Source organism: Podarcis vaucheri (assembly GCF_965113315.1).
Source record: "Podarcis vaucheri genome assembly, chromosome: 1".
Taxonomy (NCBI): Eukaryota; Metazoa; Chordata; class Lepidosauria; order Squamata; family Lacertidae; genus Podarcis; species Podarcis vaucheri.
In genome coordinates this window covers 85886259-85905130 of record NC_138759.1, presented here as the reverse complement: position 1 = coordinate 85905130, position 18872 = coordinate 85886259, and the positions used below count along the sequence as shown (strand labels likewise).

Here is an 18872-nt window from a genome sequence, read left to right as displayed (position 1 = left end):
GGATCCAAGAGGCTTAGGGGTTCAATAAAAACATTCTGAAAAAGAGAGAACTACTATTAAAATAGGCAGTGCATCCAGTTCTGCAGTCACTTACCATTTGTACCAGGTTTTGCATACACGCATACATTCACAAAGCTCCTTGCGAGTGAGATAACGGAAGACAGACATCCACACCTCTTTTTGCATCCAGATTTCCTCACTATCTGGAGCCCTGCCTCCTTGGCCATTCAGTCTGGCTGCCCCACTCTCCTCTGCACTTTCCTCTTCCTCCTCTGCACTTTCCTCCTCCTCTTCATCCTCAGCTGCTTCTTCATCTCCACCCCGCTGGGGTGCTCTGGCTGAACTTTGGCGCATGACCACACGAGGAGAGTGCCGCAGATTAGTGGAGGAGGCAGTGATTGCCTGCAGCTTGGGCACAATGGAGGGGCCATGCATGTCTTTGGTAGGTCTTTGTAACGTGACTGTAAGATAGGAACCATGGAGCTTAGCCTTTTCTACTTCTGACAGCTCTTTCTTGCCACTAGGGTTGTTCTCTTTTTCCCGCACCACTGTGCGCTCTGTGCCTTGCAGCCGAAGTAGCTGGCGTCTCTTAAAGCGTTCATCCCGGCTGGGCCCGTGATGGTCACTAGGACCGGCCCCCGGAGAGGACCGTGTCACTATGCTTCGTGGTGACACAGGGTCATGTATTAGCTGCAGCATTGGGGTAGGCGAATGTGGTGGTGGAGTCAAAGGTTCCTCACAGCTTCGCAAAGGACGCAGAACTTTGGCTTGGACTGTGTCATCATCGCCATCATCCATTTTCCGCTTCTGCAAAGCGAGTGGCAACAAGTTACCATTGTAAAGACCAACACAGGAGGGAGTTAAATTTTGAAATTTATATGGTAGAATGCATTCCATTTAAAAGTAAAATGCATCAGAGTGGGTGATGCTCATTATTATAAGCTCTTTTACTTTCACACTAGTGTCAGTGAAGGAAGTGAAATTTACACTCTTTGCTGTCATTCCATTTTTCCAATAGCCAACTCTATTAAAGTGCAGGACACCAGAATTTAAAACTGTGCTTGCTCTCCATTTGCTTCTGGGCACAATGTGAAGTGCTCGTTTTGGCCTATAAAGCTCTAAGTAGCTTGGGTTGCTTAAGTATACTTCACAGAGAAGCCAGCTTCCCCAGACCCACTACTGAGATGAACATGGACAGCCCTGCTCTCAATCTCATCTCCAAAAAACGATACAAAGAGAACAGTGCATCCAGCTTTATTGGCATTTAGAAGGCAAGCTTAAAAACAAAACCAACCAAACAAAAAATGAACAGTGCTTCAGTATCTTTAGGGCTGATAAAAATATTTATGGGGTTGATTTAAAGGAAAGCAAGACAAAACTTTAAAATAAATTTAGCATGTCTTTATTTTCTTAGTTAATAAACACTATTACAGTCCTAACGTAAATAAGCTCTTCTAAAATAGTGGTGGCAATGGCTTTACTAATTTTCCTACTTCAGAGATTTTAGGTTAGAAACATTGGGGTGGAGAGTAATTCAGCTAAGTTTCACCCTGAACAGATCTATTGAAATTAACAAACCTAACTTTGAAATTAATGAACATGACTAAGTCAGGTCCGTTAATTTCACCAAGTCTATTCTGAGTAAAACTTAGTTGAATGCCACCCACTAGTCAGCACAGTGTCCTGCTGGTGTTTGACTACAGTTCCCAGCATCCTTGACCACTGGCCACGCTGACTGGGGTTCATGGATGTTCAAAAACATATGGATCATATGCCTGATCTAGTTGGTATGTTAAAAGATCAGATACAAGAATTGTAAATTTTCACCACTCCTGTAGACAAATGAACTTGCAGAAGCCAAGGAAGAACACAAACTGGGCTAACCTACATGCCACTTTTCTCTTAAGAAAACTCTTTAGGATGATACCATTGTTGTACTTTAGTTTATGGATTAGCTACACCAGAGGGACAGGAAACAAAGTTTACAATGATACAGATCAAAGACAATGTTTCTCTACCACTGCAGAAGATGTCTGAAAGAAATGCTTAATGCATTATTAAAATTGCGGCTCTTTCCAAGTTGTATCCCTTTGTAAACCTCAGGCTTATCCTTTTCCCTTTGAAGCAAAATTTACATAAAATGCAGCAGCTGCACACAATCTATTGACATCAGGGTCTACGTATGTAATGCAAACACATTCTTGTCACGACATATGAACACAGATTTTCTGGCATTTATAGTTAAGCTGAATTCCTAAAATAATTGTTGAAAGCCAATGGGAGCCTGCATTGACATGAATGGAAACGATCATCATCCCCAGGGAGTCTCAAGTCCTTGGAGGAAGTATGCTCTATGTATGGCACCTACAGTCTCAAAGCAAAGTTTTCTGAAAGCAATATATCAGGGTAGCCATATTACTGTACAATTCTACAGATGATGACTCAAAAGTAAACTCCACCGAGTTCAATGGGGTTCACTCCCAGGCAATTAAAAATAGGACACCAGTCTTAATCATGACGGAGTTCCTCCCCACACTGGTCTCCTAAAACCAAAATGACAGAAGAACTACTTTGTTTTCTGTATCAGTAAAAAAAAGTGAACAGTGTAGTGTTTTTGAAGGGACAGATTATTGCAACAAGGTTACATGAGACGAGATAAGTGGTGATGTTGTGGTTAGGTAGTTAAAGGCTGTCTTTGGCCCTTTGTTAGTATCGTATTTTTCCATGTACCATATTGGCCTGAATATAAGCTGCCCTTTTGTTTCCAAATTCCGACTGTGAAAAGTTAAAGTGCGGCATAAGTATGTGACCTTACAAAAATTGGCTTTTACGATATCGCTATTGAAACAGACATACAGTAAAATGGAATGGGTGTAAGTGCCTGTGAAATTTTAAGGGAGTGGCTTATATTCGGATATTCTTTTTTCTCCGCCGCCCCCCCCTGAATTTTAAAGGTGCAGCTTATATTAGGGTGCGGCTTATATTCGGGCCAATACAGTGTAAGACGCCGACATGTATAAAACAACCCATTTTCTTTAACACAAAATTAAGAAATTGGGCTTGATCCCAGGCCACCTGCACCAGAGCCCGATCCTGATCCTAGGCCACCCCATCGGAGCCAGAGCGCATTCACCATCCGTGTATAATACGACCCCCAGTTTTTGACTCAAAACAATTAGCAAAAAAGGATGGACTTATATATGGAAAAATACGGTAAATTGAATCCATCTTACTTAATTTTCCTCGCTTCCCACCAGTAAAAAAACACACAACCATTTTCAATAATGGTGCCAGCAAAGTAGAGAGGTGATATGAGTATATTTTTGGATGATTTAATTAGGGTCCATTAAAAAGAATGGCGTGTGGGGAGAGTCTCCTTCCTCTTCCTTACCTAACTAGGCTATAAACTTATAGCCATTTATCTGGGAGTAAGTCCCATTGAACTTAATGGGACCTCTCAGTAGAAACTATGCCCGGCTAGTAGTCAAACAAAAAATTTAGTCTAGAAAATAATTAGGTAGCAATATACTACATGAAAGCTTGCAATTCTACAATTACTTAGAGTACGTATATAGGTAGCAGTTTGTCAGCTTATGGGTAGGCAAAAGGTCCCAACCTACATAAAGTGAGTGTACTGGGCCCAGAAAATCCTATTGGCATTCCAGAGCACCTGCAAGTGAAGTTACTGGAAGTACCGTCTCTCTTCCCAGATGACTTCCTTGAAGGACATGCTGGACCCATACCATTTGAATCCATTCATTTGGCTATAGTATGAACTCTGTTCCAAACTGCCCTCACGTTAGCTACATTAAGGTTGAAGAAATTGGACTTTGTCACTTAGTGAAAGCTGAAGGGTTATGTAGATCTAATAAAATGTCACCAAGCTGCAGAATACATGTGAGAACACTAGATGCACACATGCACCCAACTTTGAAGATAAGTAGCTGATGTGAGGAACGAGTCAATTGTTATACTAGACTTGAACCATGCAGTGTTTATTTGTATCACCATCTTAATTTACCTATTCAAGAATGTGCTGTTAGATTCAATTTTCAAACAGATGTTAAGGGAAGGGTTCAGCCAATTTCTTCACTCTGCTAAGCTATGGCTTATTTATTTATTTAGCAGATCTCCATCACTAAACATGTAGGAGAAACAGGCCCCTGACTGCCATGGTCCAAGTTCCCCAAGGCTGGAATGAAGTGCTGCAGGGCACTATTCTAACAGAATGCCAGATCATAATAACTCCTGTGATGGTAATAAGAGATTACCAGTCCCTTACCCCCACCCCTTCTTGCCTTCACTGGGATGCTCTTTGCTGGGGCAGCAGGCACAACTCTACGCAGGATCTTGCAATTGTATTTCTCCCAGGGCAGTCTTGTCAGTTTCTGCCATTGATAACATGTCCACTGCTTGGTTGATGGAAGTTGATTTTGCTGCCCTTCCAGGAACTGTTTCTCCAGCAGGATGTTACAGTTCATGTGCTGATGAGCTCTCTGTAGATGCCAAGAAGGTGGCGGTGGAAAAGCTGTAAAGTGGCTCCATCATGTAGTTAACATTGTATGGTGTCACCAGTGCTCATTTCCAGGTGGAACTCTTTTACTCAACAGAAGAGGCTCTCCTAGTGCTCACCTCACACTCGTGTGGCTCCTACTAAGCCTTCCCAAAGTGCACAAGGATAAACACCCAGGATACCCAAAGAACCTTCTCTCCCCAATGCCTTAGGTACAGGCTAGGTGCAAACAGTGTGCTTCTTCATTACCCAAGAGTAGCATGCAACACAGAAGGCATGTGCCAATGTTTGATAATCCATTTCTTACCTGGCCTTTTTCCGACTCATCTCCCTTGTAGCACTTCGGACACTCCCAGCAGTTGGGCAATTCATCGTTCAGTAGCCCTTCCCCATCCATCTGCAGAGGAAAAACACACAAAGGTGATTTCCAGGAATGCATCTGTTCTTGACACTCCTGTATCGAGATGAGTCAAGTAAACCTTCTTACCTGTAGACAACCTGGGTGAACAATCTCATTGCAGATGCAGCACTCCATTAGCTTCTTCTCAAAGTCCTGTGAATCCTCATTCTTATCTACCTCCCCACAAAGTGAACATGTAACAGAGTGAGGCAGTCTGGGCTACAAAGCAAACGAAGAGTGAAACAGGAAGTTATACCACAGGCTTGCTTCTAAGCTTCAGGGGATGGTTATCCCACTTCCCCAACCCCATTTGCCTCTATAGAATGCACTGAAGGACATTAACTACTTTCCAGTGCCAACCACATTTGTTCCCAAGGCTTTTCAATCAACCTCATTAGTTGCTCTTTTGCCTTTCGAGACGTTTGACAGGTTTCACCCCCTACTGTTAGAGCCTTCCACAGAGATAAGCAATTTCCCCACCCAATATACCACAGGACTCACCGCCAAGCACTGCCGTAGTACACAGGACTGCTTCATACGACCAGGCCCCCCAAACTTCTTCATATCCCTGCAGTAGTGGCACATGCCACATTCGCCTTGCAAACAGGCCTTGCATTTACGACATCGCACCCGTCTTCTGCGGGCACCAGACACTATAGGAGAGACTGTAGGTCTCACAGTTGCTGGCCGTGGCGCGGGTTTCATGGTGTGTGGCTTGGTGATCGGGATGGTAGGTAATCTTAACTTTGGCCGAGCCTGAAGCTTGAGCTGTCATTGGTGGGGGAGGGAAGACAGCAAAAAATTAGGAGGCTCATATAATCAACCAAGGAAACAATAATCTGTCAGAAGAGATTCAGATGACAGATGCATGAAGTTTAAAGTCAGGAATTTGGAACAGAAAAGATTGTGTATGGAAAGAATTAGGACTTTGATCTCAGAGGCACAATGTCTAAATAATGAACTTGTGTTTTATCATTAACCAATTCTGGATTTGGGCAATCACGTCTCCTAGAAAGTGAAGCCATGATCATGATCCTCCTGATTTCTTTATCCTCATATTTATACTGCACTTCATTTTAATACCTGTGATTTGTGCCCAGACCTACTCTGCTACTGCCCTTATACCTTATACTGGTGTAAGGTTCTTTGGTTTAAATTATGAGGCTATTATTGTCAACTGACAACACTTTCCAGCACAGAACTCCTGTTCCCTCCACCAAGTCTCCAAGCTATTTGAGTTAAGTCATGGATCCATTATTTACCTTATCCCTCTTTGGCCACTGGACAATAGGAATTCCAGTAAGTGCCAGTTTGGGATCGCTGTTTGCGTACTCCTCCAGCAGCAGCTATAGCAGGGTTAAGAAAATAAAAATCAGTTTTTATACTTATATGGTATTTCAGAATAATTCAGTACATTTTCTTAGTAATCCTAACAACAATTCTGGAAGGCAGATCAGTGTTCTTGTCCCCATGTTACTGATGAGGGTCAAGAGATGTGGTTTGCCTAAGGATACCTAACAAAGATTAGATTTGACCAGTGATCCCTTGCCTCATGACTCACACACTTAAAGTCATTGTGTTAGGGAAAATAATATGATGAAACATGATCAGAAATGAAGGTCTGGGTTAAGTGTGGTCTCTTCCACAATGGAGCAAAGCCCTCCACCCAACCAGTATGCCCATGTTTATCCCAGAAGTTACACTTCTCAAAACAGCACAGAAACACAGTATTCTCAGCCATACTATTTTCTATCTCACACATGGGCTAGATAATTTCTATGCCACCAACCAATGACCAGGTTCTAGCAAATGTGGTTGCCATCCTGAGACAGCATCTCCTCCCGCCTGGCTCTTTTAGCCTTGTTCCTGATTCTGTCGTCCACCTTACCCACCCACTCTTGACTGCCATTTCAGATGTGCTTTATTTACTTGAGGTTACTATGGTTACGTTGCTGGCATCCCCGTGTGCAGGGAGTGCAGTGTCTCTAGCTGCCAAGAGGCAAAGAACACTGCATGGGCTGGGCTCACTCTCCCTGGCACTTACCAGAGAAAGGGGATTCATATTCCCATCTGAAGCTGCCTATACAGGCAAGTTGCTTTCCAGTAGGACAGATTAATTTAAAGTCACCAAGATAGGTGTCCAATTCACAACGACAATTTAAAATGAAGTTTCCAACTGTCCAATTAATGGTTCCTAAATAAGCAATGTTAATTGGTTGCTGCAAACAATTAAAACATCTGTCTACAACTAAATAGAGCAAGTCTTCTTATTACCCAGGGAACACAGTCCAAAATACCTGGTCATGCAGCATACATGCTTTTTCTGCTGCAAACTGTATCTGCTTAAAGAAATGCATTATGATAAAGAATGTTTGGCTCTCTACCAGCATGTAACAACACCAAGCAAAAGCATTTAAGATTAAATGTCCAGAGCTTTCCATAATCAAGGGCTAGTAATTAATCAGCCAGAATGTTTATTAATGCCTGACTTTCCCCCCACATTTTTTAACTGGATCATTATTTTAAATAGAACAGCACCTCAATTTAAGTAACGGGGGAGGGAAGAAAGCAACTCAATGTGTTTGACTCAGGATAGATGCTAATATAATATTTATCTACCTACTGAAAAGCAAGTCCACAAAATGCAATGGGGTCTACTCTCAAGTAAATGGGTGTGGGATTGCAGTTTAAATGTTTGTAAAGTAACTGGATTTTTCAAAAAAATAAAAAACTTAAATCCGGTTTAATTTAAAAAGAAGCACCATCAGTTTGTATCCACCCCGCTTTACAGCTGCTTCTCCACCCTTCAAGAGAAGGTTGTGGGTGGAAGGAAGTGGCTGTTCGGCTAGCCCAGCAGAATGTGCAGTCCCCAAGCCCCACCCTCTCCCTTACAGCGTCTACTTATGAGGAAAGGTCGGCATTTGAGGGCATGAAGACACATGCTTCACGGGGCAGAAGGGGAAACGCACTATATGCACCAGCCTGGGGCACTTTAGGGGTGGCTGCACAGACGTGCAAACTCCGGGGGTGGGAACACCCAACTTCACCGACTCACGCGGATGTTAGGAAAGAGTAGCCCCCACCCCGCCCCGAAAGTCTATCACTGATCTGAAGTAGAAAACGTGCCGTTCCCAAACACCCAAAGAATGCAAACCAACTTGGGAAGGGAAGACGCGGGCTCCGACCCTGTAACAACCGATATAAGGGAGTCCTTGCATTCCAAGCTTACGAACTCCTCCCATGGAAAGTACCCTTCAAACAAACGCAGAGGGGAACCGTGGGAGGGGAGTCCCGGGTGATCCTATCCTGCACGGACGTGGGAAGCAGCTCTCTCCCTCCCCCACCCGCCGGCGGAACCCTGCTGAACCCCCCCCCCCCAGGTTCGTGTCTGCCTGACCTTGCGTGCTTCGTTCCACGGAAGGTGCCGAGAGTCTCGGAGGAAGTTTCCGAGTCCCTTTGTTTTCTATTCTGCCAAGTTGCAGGGCTTCGGTTTCGATCCTCCCCCCACTATGTAATTTTAACTCCAGCACAATCCTCCTCCTTCACACGAGCGGCTCAGGAAGCGCGATCCCAACTCCGCCAGCACCAGCGGCTGCCCGGCGCCAGCAGCATGTTCCTTCCAGAACCCTTCAGCGGAAGCTTCCTGCGCCCGCAAACAATGCTGCTGCGTCACCCACATGCAGTTCCCAGCAATGCTTTGCAACGGAAGATGGCAGAAGAGAAAGGAGACCGAGAAAACCAAGCCAGGAACAGGACGGCAAAGCCGTTCTGCTGCAGAGTTGGGAGGGGGCCGGGCCAAGCCGCTGGCTGCTTGCTGATTGGTCGTGGCGGCAGCCGAGGCAGCCTCTCCCCCCCTCCCCCACCACTACTGCAATTGGAGAATCCGGGGCCAGCACCCGAGGGCTGGCTGGGGCAGACTTCATAGAGAACAGCACAGAAAGCTTTTCACCCGCCCGGTGCGCTGCAGCTACGTCCCCGTTTTCCATGCCCCCCTACCTCGCTAAGCCCCCAGAAGCAACTGCCGCTTAACGACGACGCCCTCTCAACACCCACAATGACGTTTTAACTCAGAAGAAGGCACATGCCCAAGGTGTCCATGCCGTTCCTCATCAGAGAGGTGGAAATAGATACTTTGTTGCAACATATTAACCCCCTAGCTATTCAATCTATTTGAAATCTTAAGACCGCCTCCTCCAACCTAGACACCGCAACGTTCTATTTAAGCAAGACGTCTGAATTACCCTCTTCAATGCTGCAAGATCTCTCTCTAACACACACACACACACACACACACACACACACACACCCAACATTTTTGTAGGTTTCAGAATTCAATGTGTTAGCAAACTTGAGACGGCAACTAGCAACGATAAGCAGGTGCTAGACCAGTCAAACAGGTATTACTAGGTGAACTGGCATAACTGACTAGTTGAGTACTATCTGGTTATAACCTCCGCCTACACATTAAAAGCTGAAATAAAAGTAGTTAAGCTAGATGTCAAGTATTTGTAAAGCTTCTACCACAAATGGTAGAGCAAATATGCACTAGGTTACAAGCTCTCTGGGTCTTAAAAAAGTGCCAGTCTCAGACATTAAAAGTGCTCACATTCACAGCTGCAATCTTCTGTGTGTCACAGCTGCCAAATGGCACATCACCTTGCACCATGCCAATATGAAATATACCTATATTCTTTGATATGCCTTTTATCAACCTTTTTCCTCCATTTTATCCTTAAGGCCTGTTTGGAGCAGATTTCAGAACCTACATAAATGAAATGTATGACAGGAATAGCTTTGGAACAGTGGAACAGACTTACATGAGAGGTGATAGGCTCTCCTTTCTTAGAGGTTTTTAAGCAGAAGTTGGATAGACATCTGTTATATATGATCTAGTTGAGATTCCTGCACGGCAAGGGGTTGGACTAGATGCCCTCAGGGGCCCTTCCCGCTCTACAATGTTATGATTCTGTGAATCTATAAAATGGTGTCCAAGTGCATTTATTTTCAAAATGGTGTTCAAGTATATCTACATTCAGAATCAGAGTCCAGCTCCTGTGTAATTTGCTGGCAAGATATGAAGTTTATACATGTGTGCACTGCTTATATGTGATGATATCTGCATGTATTTATACTTTGGAATTAAGTACCCAAGTACAAAGGGTACCTTACCTACAAAGGGTAATGTATGAAGCGGCCCCAAGTCTCATAAATATCAGTAATTGACTGAATTCAAGGGGACATCCTATAGAAGCTATGGAGAAGTGAAATGCCTGTACATAGTATTGCCAATGAAAATGTTCAACACTTTTCCTGCTCTAGTCTGGACATTGCTTTAGCATGCTAGAGAATTGTCATAAATGCACAAGATCAAGAAAGCATTTTTTTTTTTACAGCCAGGTCTCAATTTTCTTACTTCTGTTGGCATTTTGAAACAGGTGGATGGGTTTCTATAACAAAGCAAGCTGTAGCAAAGTGAACAGAAGTGAAACAGTGCTGCCATGTGAGCACACAAGCTATCTGTGCTAGGCTTTTTATGACCCCAGTCAAGTTTGAGTGCTCCCTTTCCATTGGAAACCTTGGGGTTAATCACCTTTTTTCTACAGACAGGTCAGACAACATTGCATGTACTATAGTGAAACGAAAGGTGAATAAGTGACAGCTTTTATTCCCTCCAGGGAGGTAAGTAGCTCATGGTTCTACCATTTTTAGCCTTATCTATTTCTTCCAGCAAGTCTCCAATAAAGAGAACAGCATTCAATCCTGATGCCTTTTGAGTTGGATAAAGCTGTTTTGCTAGCCCATTTGGCCAAGTAAGCCCATCTTTTCCTCAATGCCACCACACCTGATAGAGAAGCGCAAGGAGAAAGAAGAGTGTGTAAGCAGACCAAAGGAAGAAGATACTTATTAAAAAATGAAGCTGTGGATACACTGCTTGCCTTCTGCTTTCTTGAAGAATAAACAAACCCTTGGACAGATAGTGATTACTGCCACTTCATCTGTCAAGTTCTTTTGTGCATACTTTTGGAAATTTTGATTTAGTGAGATGTTTATGCAAGTGTGTTAGGTGTGTGTACACCTTTCTGGTAACATGGAAACAAACAAGGTCAGGAACAAATCATAGCCAAAGAAGCCATAACAAGAGGGCCAAGTTTCAAGAGAGATTTTCAGAGCCATTTTCAAAGCACCTCATTACCATTCAGGGATTCACACAGAGAAAGCGACAAGAGGCTATATAATTACACTGCTGATCAACGTGCATTGTTTCATATGGATAAAGCTTGGGAGGGCAAGTCTTTCTTCAACTCCCAATGGCATGAAACAACTTCGTATGGCCCAGGACCAGAAGTGAAGCACTAGTAAAAAATGTAATCCAGTTGATGACTGTGCTCACACACTACGGAGGTGGCAGAGCCCAACACACCCACAGAGCCATGCTAGATAACTTTACAATATTAACAGATGCATAAGCAGCTGATCAACTCCAATAGAGAAACTGGCCACAGCAACAAATCACTTAGGCTTGCACACGGCCCATGTAAACAAACATTGGTGGGTTGTCACAGGTGCTGGGGAAAAAGTGCTACACACAAAAATGAGATAACTCTTGACTTTACAACATACCTTAACATCTGCAATAAGGGCGTCCTCATCCTCTATGCCTGTGGGTACACACTTCTTGTGTAGGGGTAAAGACTCCAGCTTGTCTACAAGACAACGCAGACCTTCAAGCTCAAATTGGGTCAGATGCACCTTGTTGCCCTTATGAGGGCTGTTGCTATGAGTGTCCCAGGCTTGGCCATTGTGAGAGCCTCGACTGGACTCTGAGTCCATGGAGAGAGTTCTCTTGAGATCTGGCAAACTCCGGCAGCCTTTATTTAGTTCTTCATAGTCTAGATTAGCACCATTGGCTACAGGGCTAGTGAGGACCGACCGCCTAGTGACAGGGCGGCGCGATTCCTTTTCTGCTGCTGCATCATCTTCCTCCACAGTGCCTGACTCCAAGCCGCATAACTCCATATCTGTATGTAAAGGGTAGAACAGTGATAATTGAGCAGATCTGCCTGTGGAACAGCTTTGGGGAGAATTAAGGTGTTTCAGTATTTGTACTATTCACTCAGCCACCACAGTGGGGGATATGGAGTACAGCTCCTTAGCTGTTGTGCACACACTCTTGGAAAGAGTGAGCATGCAAGTGTATCAGCCAATACTCTGCTGCGTTTCAAAGTTGGGAAAATACAGCACACAGCAGCTGTGACCCATTTGCCACTTGCCTATCAATGGGGAACACAAACCACTACAAACTGTAGAAATATGTAATCTGTATTCTGGCATATTCCACCAATCTTGGAGAAAATGCTTAATTAAGAGGTTACTTTTGCTGAAGTCAGAAGGCATCAAAACAAGTGATTCTTTTTATTCTAATGTCAACCCAGATGAGAGTTTAGCTTGGAAGCAAAGTGTTTTTAGAAACTGACAGAAGAATGACAGCCAAATAACAGGAAAATAACTCTTACCCATGCTGAGTGACTCCTTCTGAAAGTCCTTGGTTAGGTGGGAACGGTTGGTGATGCAGAAGACATAGCGTTCTAGTACGTACCAGCACATTTCATAATAAAAGGGATAGCGAAATTTATTTGGAACCTGTCAGTGTGTAAGAAGTGAGAAGGCTGAGTCTAGAAAATGCTACTAGTTGCACACCCTTGTAAACCATCCCATTACCATTCACTCCCTTTTAGGGAAATAAAAATACCACTTCTCCCCTCTCAATAATGAAGTTCATCAGTTAGTTTGTTATTTACTGCTGAGCAAAGCACCCCCATTCCAACCAGAAAAGCTAATCAATTTCTCAAAGTTGCCAACCTTCAATTAAGTTATCTGTTTATGTTGCCTCTCTATCATCTGCCACGGATTGCTTCGGCTTCCTCAGATGCCTGACAGAGAAATACGTTCTCTCCTGATTGTCCAAACTGCTGCTGGCTACAAGGCTTACTATAGCTTTATGGGCTGATCTTGCAAGCATCACAGCCTGATACTCTATAGCTACATGGCAAAGAACAGTGGCAAAAGCAGCTGTAGAAACCTGCTGATTTGGGGAGTGAGGATTGGACTCAAACACCAGAGACTAACTGTGGGGCACTCAAATGCCAGAAACACAAAAGGTGGAATATGGTGGAATTTTCAGCCTATTACATTGGTGATACAACCAACAAATCAAGGTGGGGGGTCTCTGTAGGCCACAAAAAACTTTACAGGGGCAATATGTGGTCCATGCGTTTATTATCCCTGCTACAGACACTCATTTAGATCTTCCCTTCCCTTCTACAAACAGAAGAGCCTTTATTTATTCTTTATTTACCAAAATGTATATACTGCTTGATTGCAGTTAAACTTCTCAGTGGTTTGCAAGAAATATTAAAATTATCAATAAAAGCAGCCAAAACATTTAAAATTAACAGCAAAATAAAAGAGGTTTAAACATGTCCACATCTACGTGTCTGGATAGGCTTTCCTAAACAATTTCCTTAAAGCAGGTACCGACAAGAGTACAGTGAAGCCCCCACCTGATGTCAGTAGGCACGGAATTCCAAAGTGTCGATGCCACCACACTAAAAGATAGAATTCTTACAACTGTGGAACAAATATTATGTGCCACCTGTAACAGTACCAGCTCAGACCCTGCTCTTTCTGTTGGCGAGAGCATCCCATAAATGGAACTCTGCTCGCAGGACACTCTGCCAGTGAAAGGAGATTCAGGATCCAAGCCTATATATGTTGTCAAAAATCTTTCCTCACCAAGGCTCCTAAGAAAATTTAGCAGTCATGGAATTACAAAGATGGGTCCTCTTATGGATTGAACAAGATAGCAGTGTCAGAATAAACTGCCAGTTTTCACAGCAGAGGGGGAAAAAATACTGCATATGCTCCCCAGAGATAAAAATTGTCTATTTCATTTACCAGTGAGCAAAGAAAATTCTGCGGGGAGCTAGTAGTATTGCTACTGAAATTCCTATGTTATCCAGGTTTGAAAACTTTTGGAAACCGCTTACCCGTGTGCGGTCTTCAATGCTGTAGATCCGCAGCTGCATAGGGATGTTGAAGCTGTGCAGAAAGTTACCCCCAAAGACCAGGGTGTCCATAGGAGTGTACACCGCATGGATCCAACCTGATAGCAAAAAGCCCATAGGTTAAGATTTTCTGATGTTGCATAATGGAGAACCTTGTGCCACTAAAGCTGATTTCTGTAGTATCCTAAGAGTTGTGCTTTCTGAAAAACAGGCCTACTCTTAATCTCAGCTCCTGCTACTAAAAGCTACAAGATTCTTCCTCCTTTTCAGCAATGCGTGCCATCTTATTTTCAAAGGCAGGATCAAGAAGGAATTGATTCCAATGATCTTGGAAAAGGGAATACTGTTTTTGGGGTCTCTGATCTACTGTTTATTCTTCTCAAGTCCTCTCCCATACATAAGATTTGCCCATGTAGTTAACAGCCTCATTGGGTCTAAGGAGCAACAATAGTTAAAGCTCAAAACCACATGGCTAACAAACAAACTGCAAGAAATAACTCTTCTAATGCTTCAATGGACACATTTATTTTTGGCAACAGAAAATTAGTTTAAGCTCTGTTTGCATTACCCTACCTGAGGGTATGACAAAGGTATAGCCTTGTTTGAGCTCAATACGCTGACAATTTGACACCCTGTCACCAAGAAAGATATCCCCTTGTTTTCCCGACAGCAGCCAGTTTTCATACAACTCCAGGTTCTGGGGAGTGGGTGGAATTAACCAAAAGACCTACAAGTGGAAAAAGATAGATTTAACAAACCTTCTCTTTTGAAAACCTACTGTTTGCTGAGATCCATTTGTTGCTTTGTTATATGAGCCAGACTTAAAAGAAACTCAAGAGCAGTGCTATATAAACCATGCAACAATTGGCCGACAAAGCCCACCTTCCCAAATAAAAGCACTTTACTCAGTAGCTTAGGTGCACTGGTGCTTACCCTGATAAATATATCAGTTGTGATGGGGGAAATTCAGCACTATCTGGCGTATATCCAAACATGCAGTGGAGGCTAACCATGGATCCCTGATTTTAAGTTCAGTTCTTGGCAGGGGTGGGAAATGGGGGAAAGTATGGGTCACTCCTTGAGACTGCAGCAAATGTTGCTGGAGCAACATGGACAAAAATAACTGAAGAGGTATATTAAAACTACTTGTCCCAGAGCTGTCTCATCCTACCTTTCATCGGTGCCTTGTTGCATGCTGACTACTCTACCTAAAAACCTTCCCTCCCTAATTTTTCAGCACTCTTCCTCCAAGTAGTGAATCCTTAAGGTTAGGTTTCTGGCAAAATCTTTCAGCACTATCTGTCTCGTATGTACCACAGACTAACCTCCCCCTACATCTCCACTCTATAGCGCAGAACACATCGTTTATTTTCTATATGTGCCTTCCTTGCTGCGAATGCTAACTGTTTAATGGCCAGCAGTATTCATTACCGTAAGAGGCAGCCTCAATATTTTGCGTTATGTGGAAATTGCTTTTCAAGTGTAGTATAGTACGCCTGGATTGAGTGGTTAGTATTAACACACAAACTAAAATGAAACTTCAATTGCACAAACAGTGCACAGCCAACACTGCTCAGAAAAATGAGAGTCATTGCAGCAATAAGATGTGCCAAGAGCAGGCAGTGCACAAATCAGAAGGTTAAAAACCCCAAATCATAATGAAGGCTGTGAGTTGGTGAATCTTTATGGCTTGCATTTTGTAGCAGTAACCACACTATGCTTTCAGTATTAAATGAATAGAACAGGAAGTTGCAATTACAATTCAGAATCAAGTAATTTATTTTCATGCCTACAGAGACAATTTCTACTTCAGCGTTCAAGAGTTTTAACAAATTACCTGCCTTTTGTACTTATTTCCATCAAAGCAAAGGTTTGTTTATATAAAGTGAATGAGGAATATTTAGTAGTCACACTAACAGAATTAGAATTATTGGAGAGCTCAGCGTTGTAGTTTTCCTCAAATTTCTTTAAAAAGTAGGAAGTTGTATGCACACAAACACTAACCACTCAAGTACACAGAACATGCCCTACCAAATATTATGAGATATATGGTACCTAAACCACTTTGTTGTTTCTAAAAGTAATCCGTATGTGTAATCCTCAGAAATGCCTCAGTTTGTGAGAGAGACCAGATTAAGCTACTGATAATTTATCTCTATGCCTTATTTGCAACAAAAACCAAGGAATACTTCTCTAAACTGGTGAAGCTAGAGAAACAAGTACCTGTTGTCTACAAAGAAGCAGAGGTGCCAAAAATTATATTTCTGACTAGGGGGAGAAAAGGGTGGGTGGGTGGAAACAAAAGTTTGGATAACATGGATTGTCTAGAAATGTGTGTTTAAATGTTCACAGCTTTTGAATGTTTTCACAGACAAGCTTGTAATACTGTGTGTGTGTGTGTGTGTGTGTGTGTGTGTGTGTGTGTATGTGTCCATGCACACAAATGTTAATTAATTCCTCAGACCAAGGCTGGATGAAAGGCCTGTGACCACTAATGGAAGAGAAATAGGAAGAAAAGACTAGATGGACTAGGAATCTTGCAAGCTCTCCTTCCCCTTCAAGATCCCTAAATTTGCTCTAAGGGTTTGGAAACCCCTAGAGCAGATTGGAGGGTACACAAGGAGATGAAAGGGAGAGGAAGTTCAGTTGCCTACACAGCAATTGTTATGTGCATGCAGTGATTTAGTTGGACACAACCTCCCAAATTTTAAAGCATACCAGCGAATACAGTGAGCTCTTATATTTTCAATGTTATTTTTTTAAAAAAAGATTGGATGTTATTTGATTCAAAGTATGTATATCCTGCTTTTCCAGTATAATGATTTCAAGTTTGTTTAGCAGCGCAAATGATTTAATATACATCTGTTTCACTAATCACTCATACATCTCCCTTTCAATTTGCTCATGTTCCGTTAGTTACACACTGTATCCACCTGGGAATCTTACTCAACAGTACAATAAGCTTAGTTGTCCTGATTCTAAAGCACAGTGCCCAAACACAAGCTAATGAGCTGCATGTGGCTCCCTGGGTGGTTCATGAAAGTGAAGCAATTAATGATACAGCAGCTCTGCAGTGGGCAAGTGTTCTAGAAGCACAACAGAACCTTTCCCATGTCTCCTTCACCCTCCCTGCCCTTCCTTTTTTTTTTTAGTCAGAAGCCAGACTGAAGGATTTCTGAACAAAGCAGACACAGCTTCATGATTCACAGGGTCCAGTGTTTTGGGATACCTCAGCAGGCAAATGAGAAACGGAATTCCAATTTTACTTAGTTAAGCATTTAAAAAATATATCCTTCTGCACAATCTCCCACACAAAACAGAGCAACTTGCTGGGATTGTCACAATACCTTCCCCCCTCTGTGGATGTGATACCACACTGAAGTGCCACCGAAGTCTACATGGAAGTCTGTATAGCAGCCCTTGACACTCATCAGACAGTACCTGAAATGAAATCAGCAATATGAAACTGCAACTCAAGTCCAATCAATCTTGCATTTCTATGCAGATGGAATAAATGCTTGGTATTAGAGTGCTTGCTGACAGTATTTTATGGGTGACTGGCACTTTGAATCAAAGCACTAATCACCCAGAATTTACACATTCAGGATGCTGACCCCCATGCCAATTGCTGTTGATCTAAATGACCACCATGGGGCACAGCTACTATTGCATCAGAACAGGGGCAACAGGGAACTACATCCCAACAATGTTGTAACAGGAACCACCTCCACTTTATTATTGCAATTCCTGATATTTTCAATCAAATAAAGATAACCTTTCGACAATATAGTGTGCAGGGCTGTTCTGTATCACTGTCATGTTAGGAAAAACAACCTTTACGTTTCTGGCTTGGATGACTGAAAGAGTTTGGGCATTATATTAAGGAGAGGCAGCTTTAGCAGAGACCTCATTCTGAAATCTCGCCCTGGTGGATAGGTGGTTACACACAACATCTGAAACTACTTACTTCTGCACCTTGGGATACTGCATATCCAGAATAGCGTTTGTTGATTCTGTCTGACTTTCCTTCAGATGCCTTGGCCACATATTATCAACCCAATCAATCAAATCCACCTGAAACCATACAGGTATTAGAGCAAAGTTTAGACAGCAGAAATACTAGGAGGATTCATTGCTACAGAACATAATTGCTAATGGCAGTCAAAATAACTTAATGAACTGAATATAAAATGCTATACTTACTTTGAGGTACATTATCAGTAATACTTACCTCATACTCTCTAGCTACAAATACAGTATTGCACTATGATCTCCATATATTTTAAATTCCTGAAGTATCAGATATGAAATGAGTAAAGGTAAAGGTAAAGGTACCCCTGCCCGAACGGGCCAGTCTTGACAGACTCTGGGGTTTGTGCGCCCATCTCACATCTATTGGCCGGGGGCCAGCGCTGTCCGCAGACACTTCCGGGTCACGTGGCCAGCGTGACAACGCTGCTCTGGCGAGCCAGAGCCGCACACGGAACGCCGTTTACCTTCCCGCTGGTAAACGGTACCTATTTATCTACTTGCCCCCGGGGGTGCTTTCGAACTGCTAGGTGGGCAGGCGCTGGGACCGAGCAGCGGGAGCACACCCCGCCGCGGGGATTCGAACCGCCGACCTTTCGATCGGCAAGCCCTAGGCGCTGAGGCTTTAGCCCACAGCGCCACCCGCGTCCCCTAGATGAAATGAGTACTCAGCTTATTAATGTCTCAATTAATTATGCAACCATGGCCCTGATTCTGTAATAGCTTTCCATAGCAAAGTTGTTACTGACAGAAATTTCCAGTTGGATGACCAAGATGACAGTTTGGAATGAAGAAAATTGAGTAGACATCATATGCTGGTCGACGTAAGTCTGTGAAAGCCATTTCCCAAAGTGGCTGCCAGCCA

At 43.1% G+C, this 18872-nt stretch overlaps 1 protein-coding gene and 1 long non-coding RNA gene across 4 annotated transcripts in view; one reads left to right on the top strand and one right to left on the bottom strand.

Annotated features, from left to right (window-relative positions):
• The window catches only part of KDM2A (lysine demethylase 2A), a 52894-nt gene that overhangs the window by 7826 nt on the left and 26196 nt on the right, over positions 1 to 18872 (bottom strand). For all 3 annotated transcript variants that reach the window (XM_082211246.1, XM_082211247.1, XM_082211245.1), the window contains exons 8-18: positions 17946 to 18052; positions 17326 to 17419; positions 14552 to 14705; positions 13961 to 14076; positions 12428 to 12554; positions 11535 to 11932; positions 6176 to 6259; positions 5415 to 5681; positions 5001 to 5132; positions 4821 to 4910; positions 95 to 807 (exon numbers count right to left, since the gene is read on the bottom strand). In XM_082211246.1, the coding sequence (XP_082067372.1) occupies positions 95 to 807; positions 4821 to 4910; positions 5001 to 5132; positions 5415 to 5681; positions 6176 to 6259; positions 11535 to 11932; positions 12428 to 12554; positions 13961 to 14076; positions 14552 to 14705; positions 17326 to 17419; positions 17946 to 18052 (2282 nt within the window). The remainder of the gene's footprint in view (positions 1 to 94; positions 808 to 4820; positions 4911 to 5000; positions 5133 to 5414; positions 5682 to 6175; positions 6260 to 11534; positions 11933 to 12427; positions 12555 to 13960; positions 14077 to 14551; positions 14706 to 17325; positions 17420 to 17945; positions 18053 to 18872) is intronic.
• On the top strand, positions 8316 to 10837 carry LOC309526852. Its single transcript, XR_014216982.1, has 2 exons — positions 8316 to 9310; positions 10642 to 10837. It is a non-coding gene; the product is annotated as an uncharacterized lncRNA (long non-coding RNA).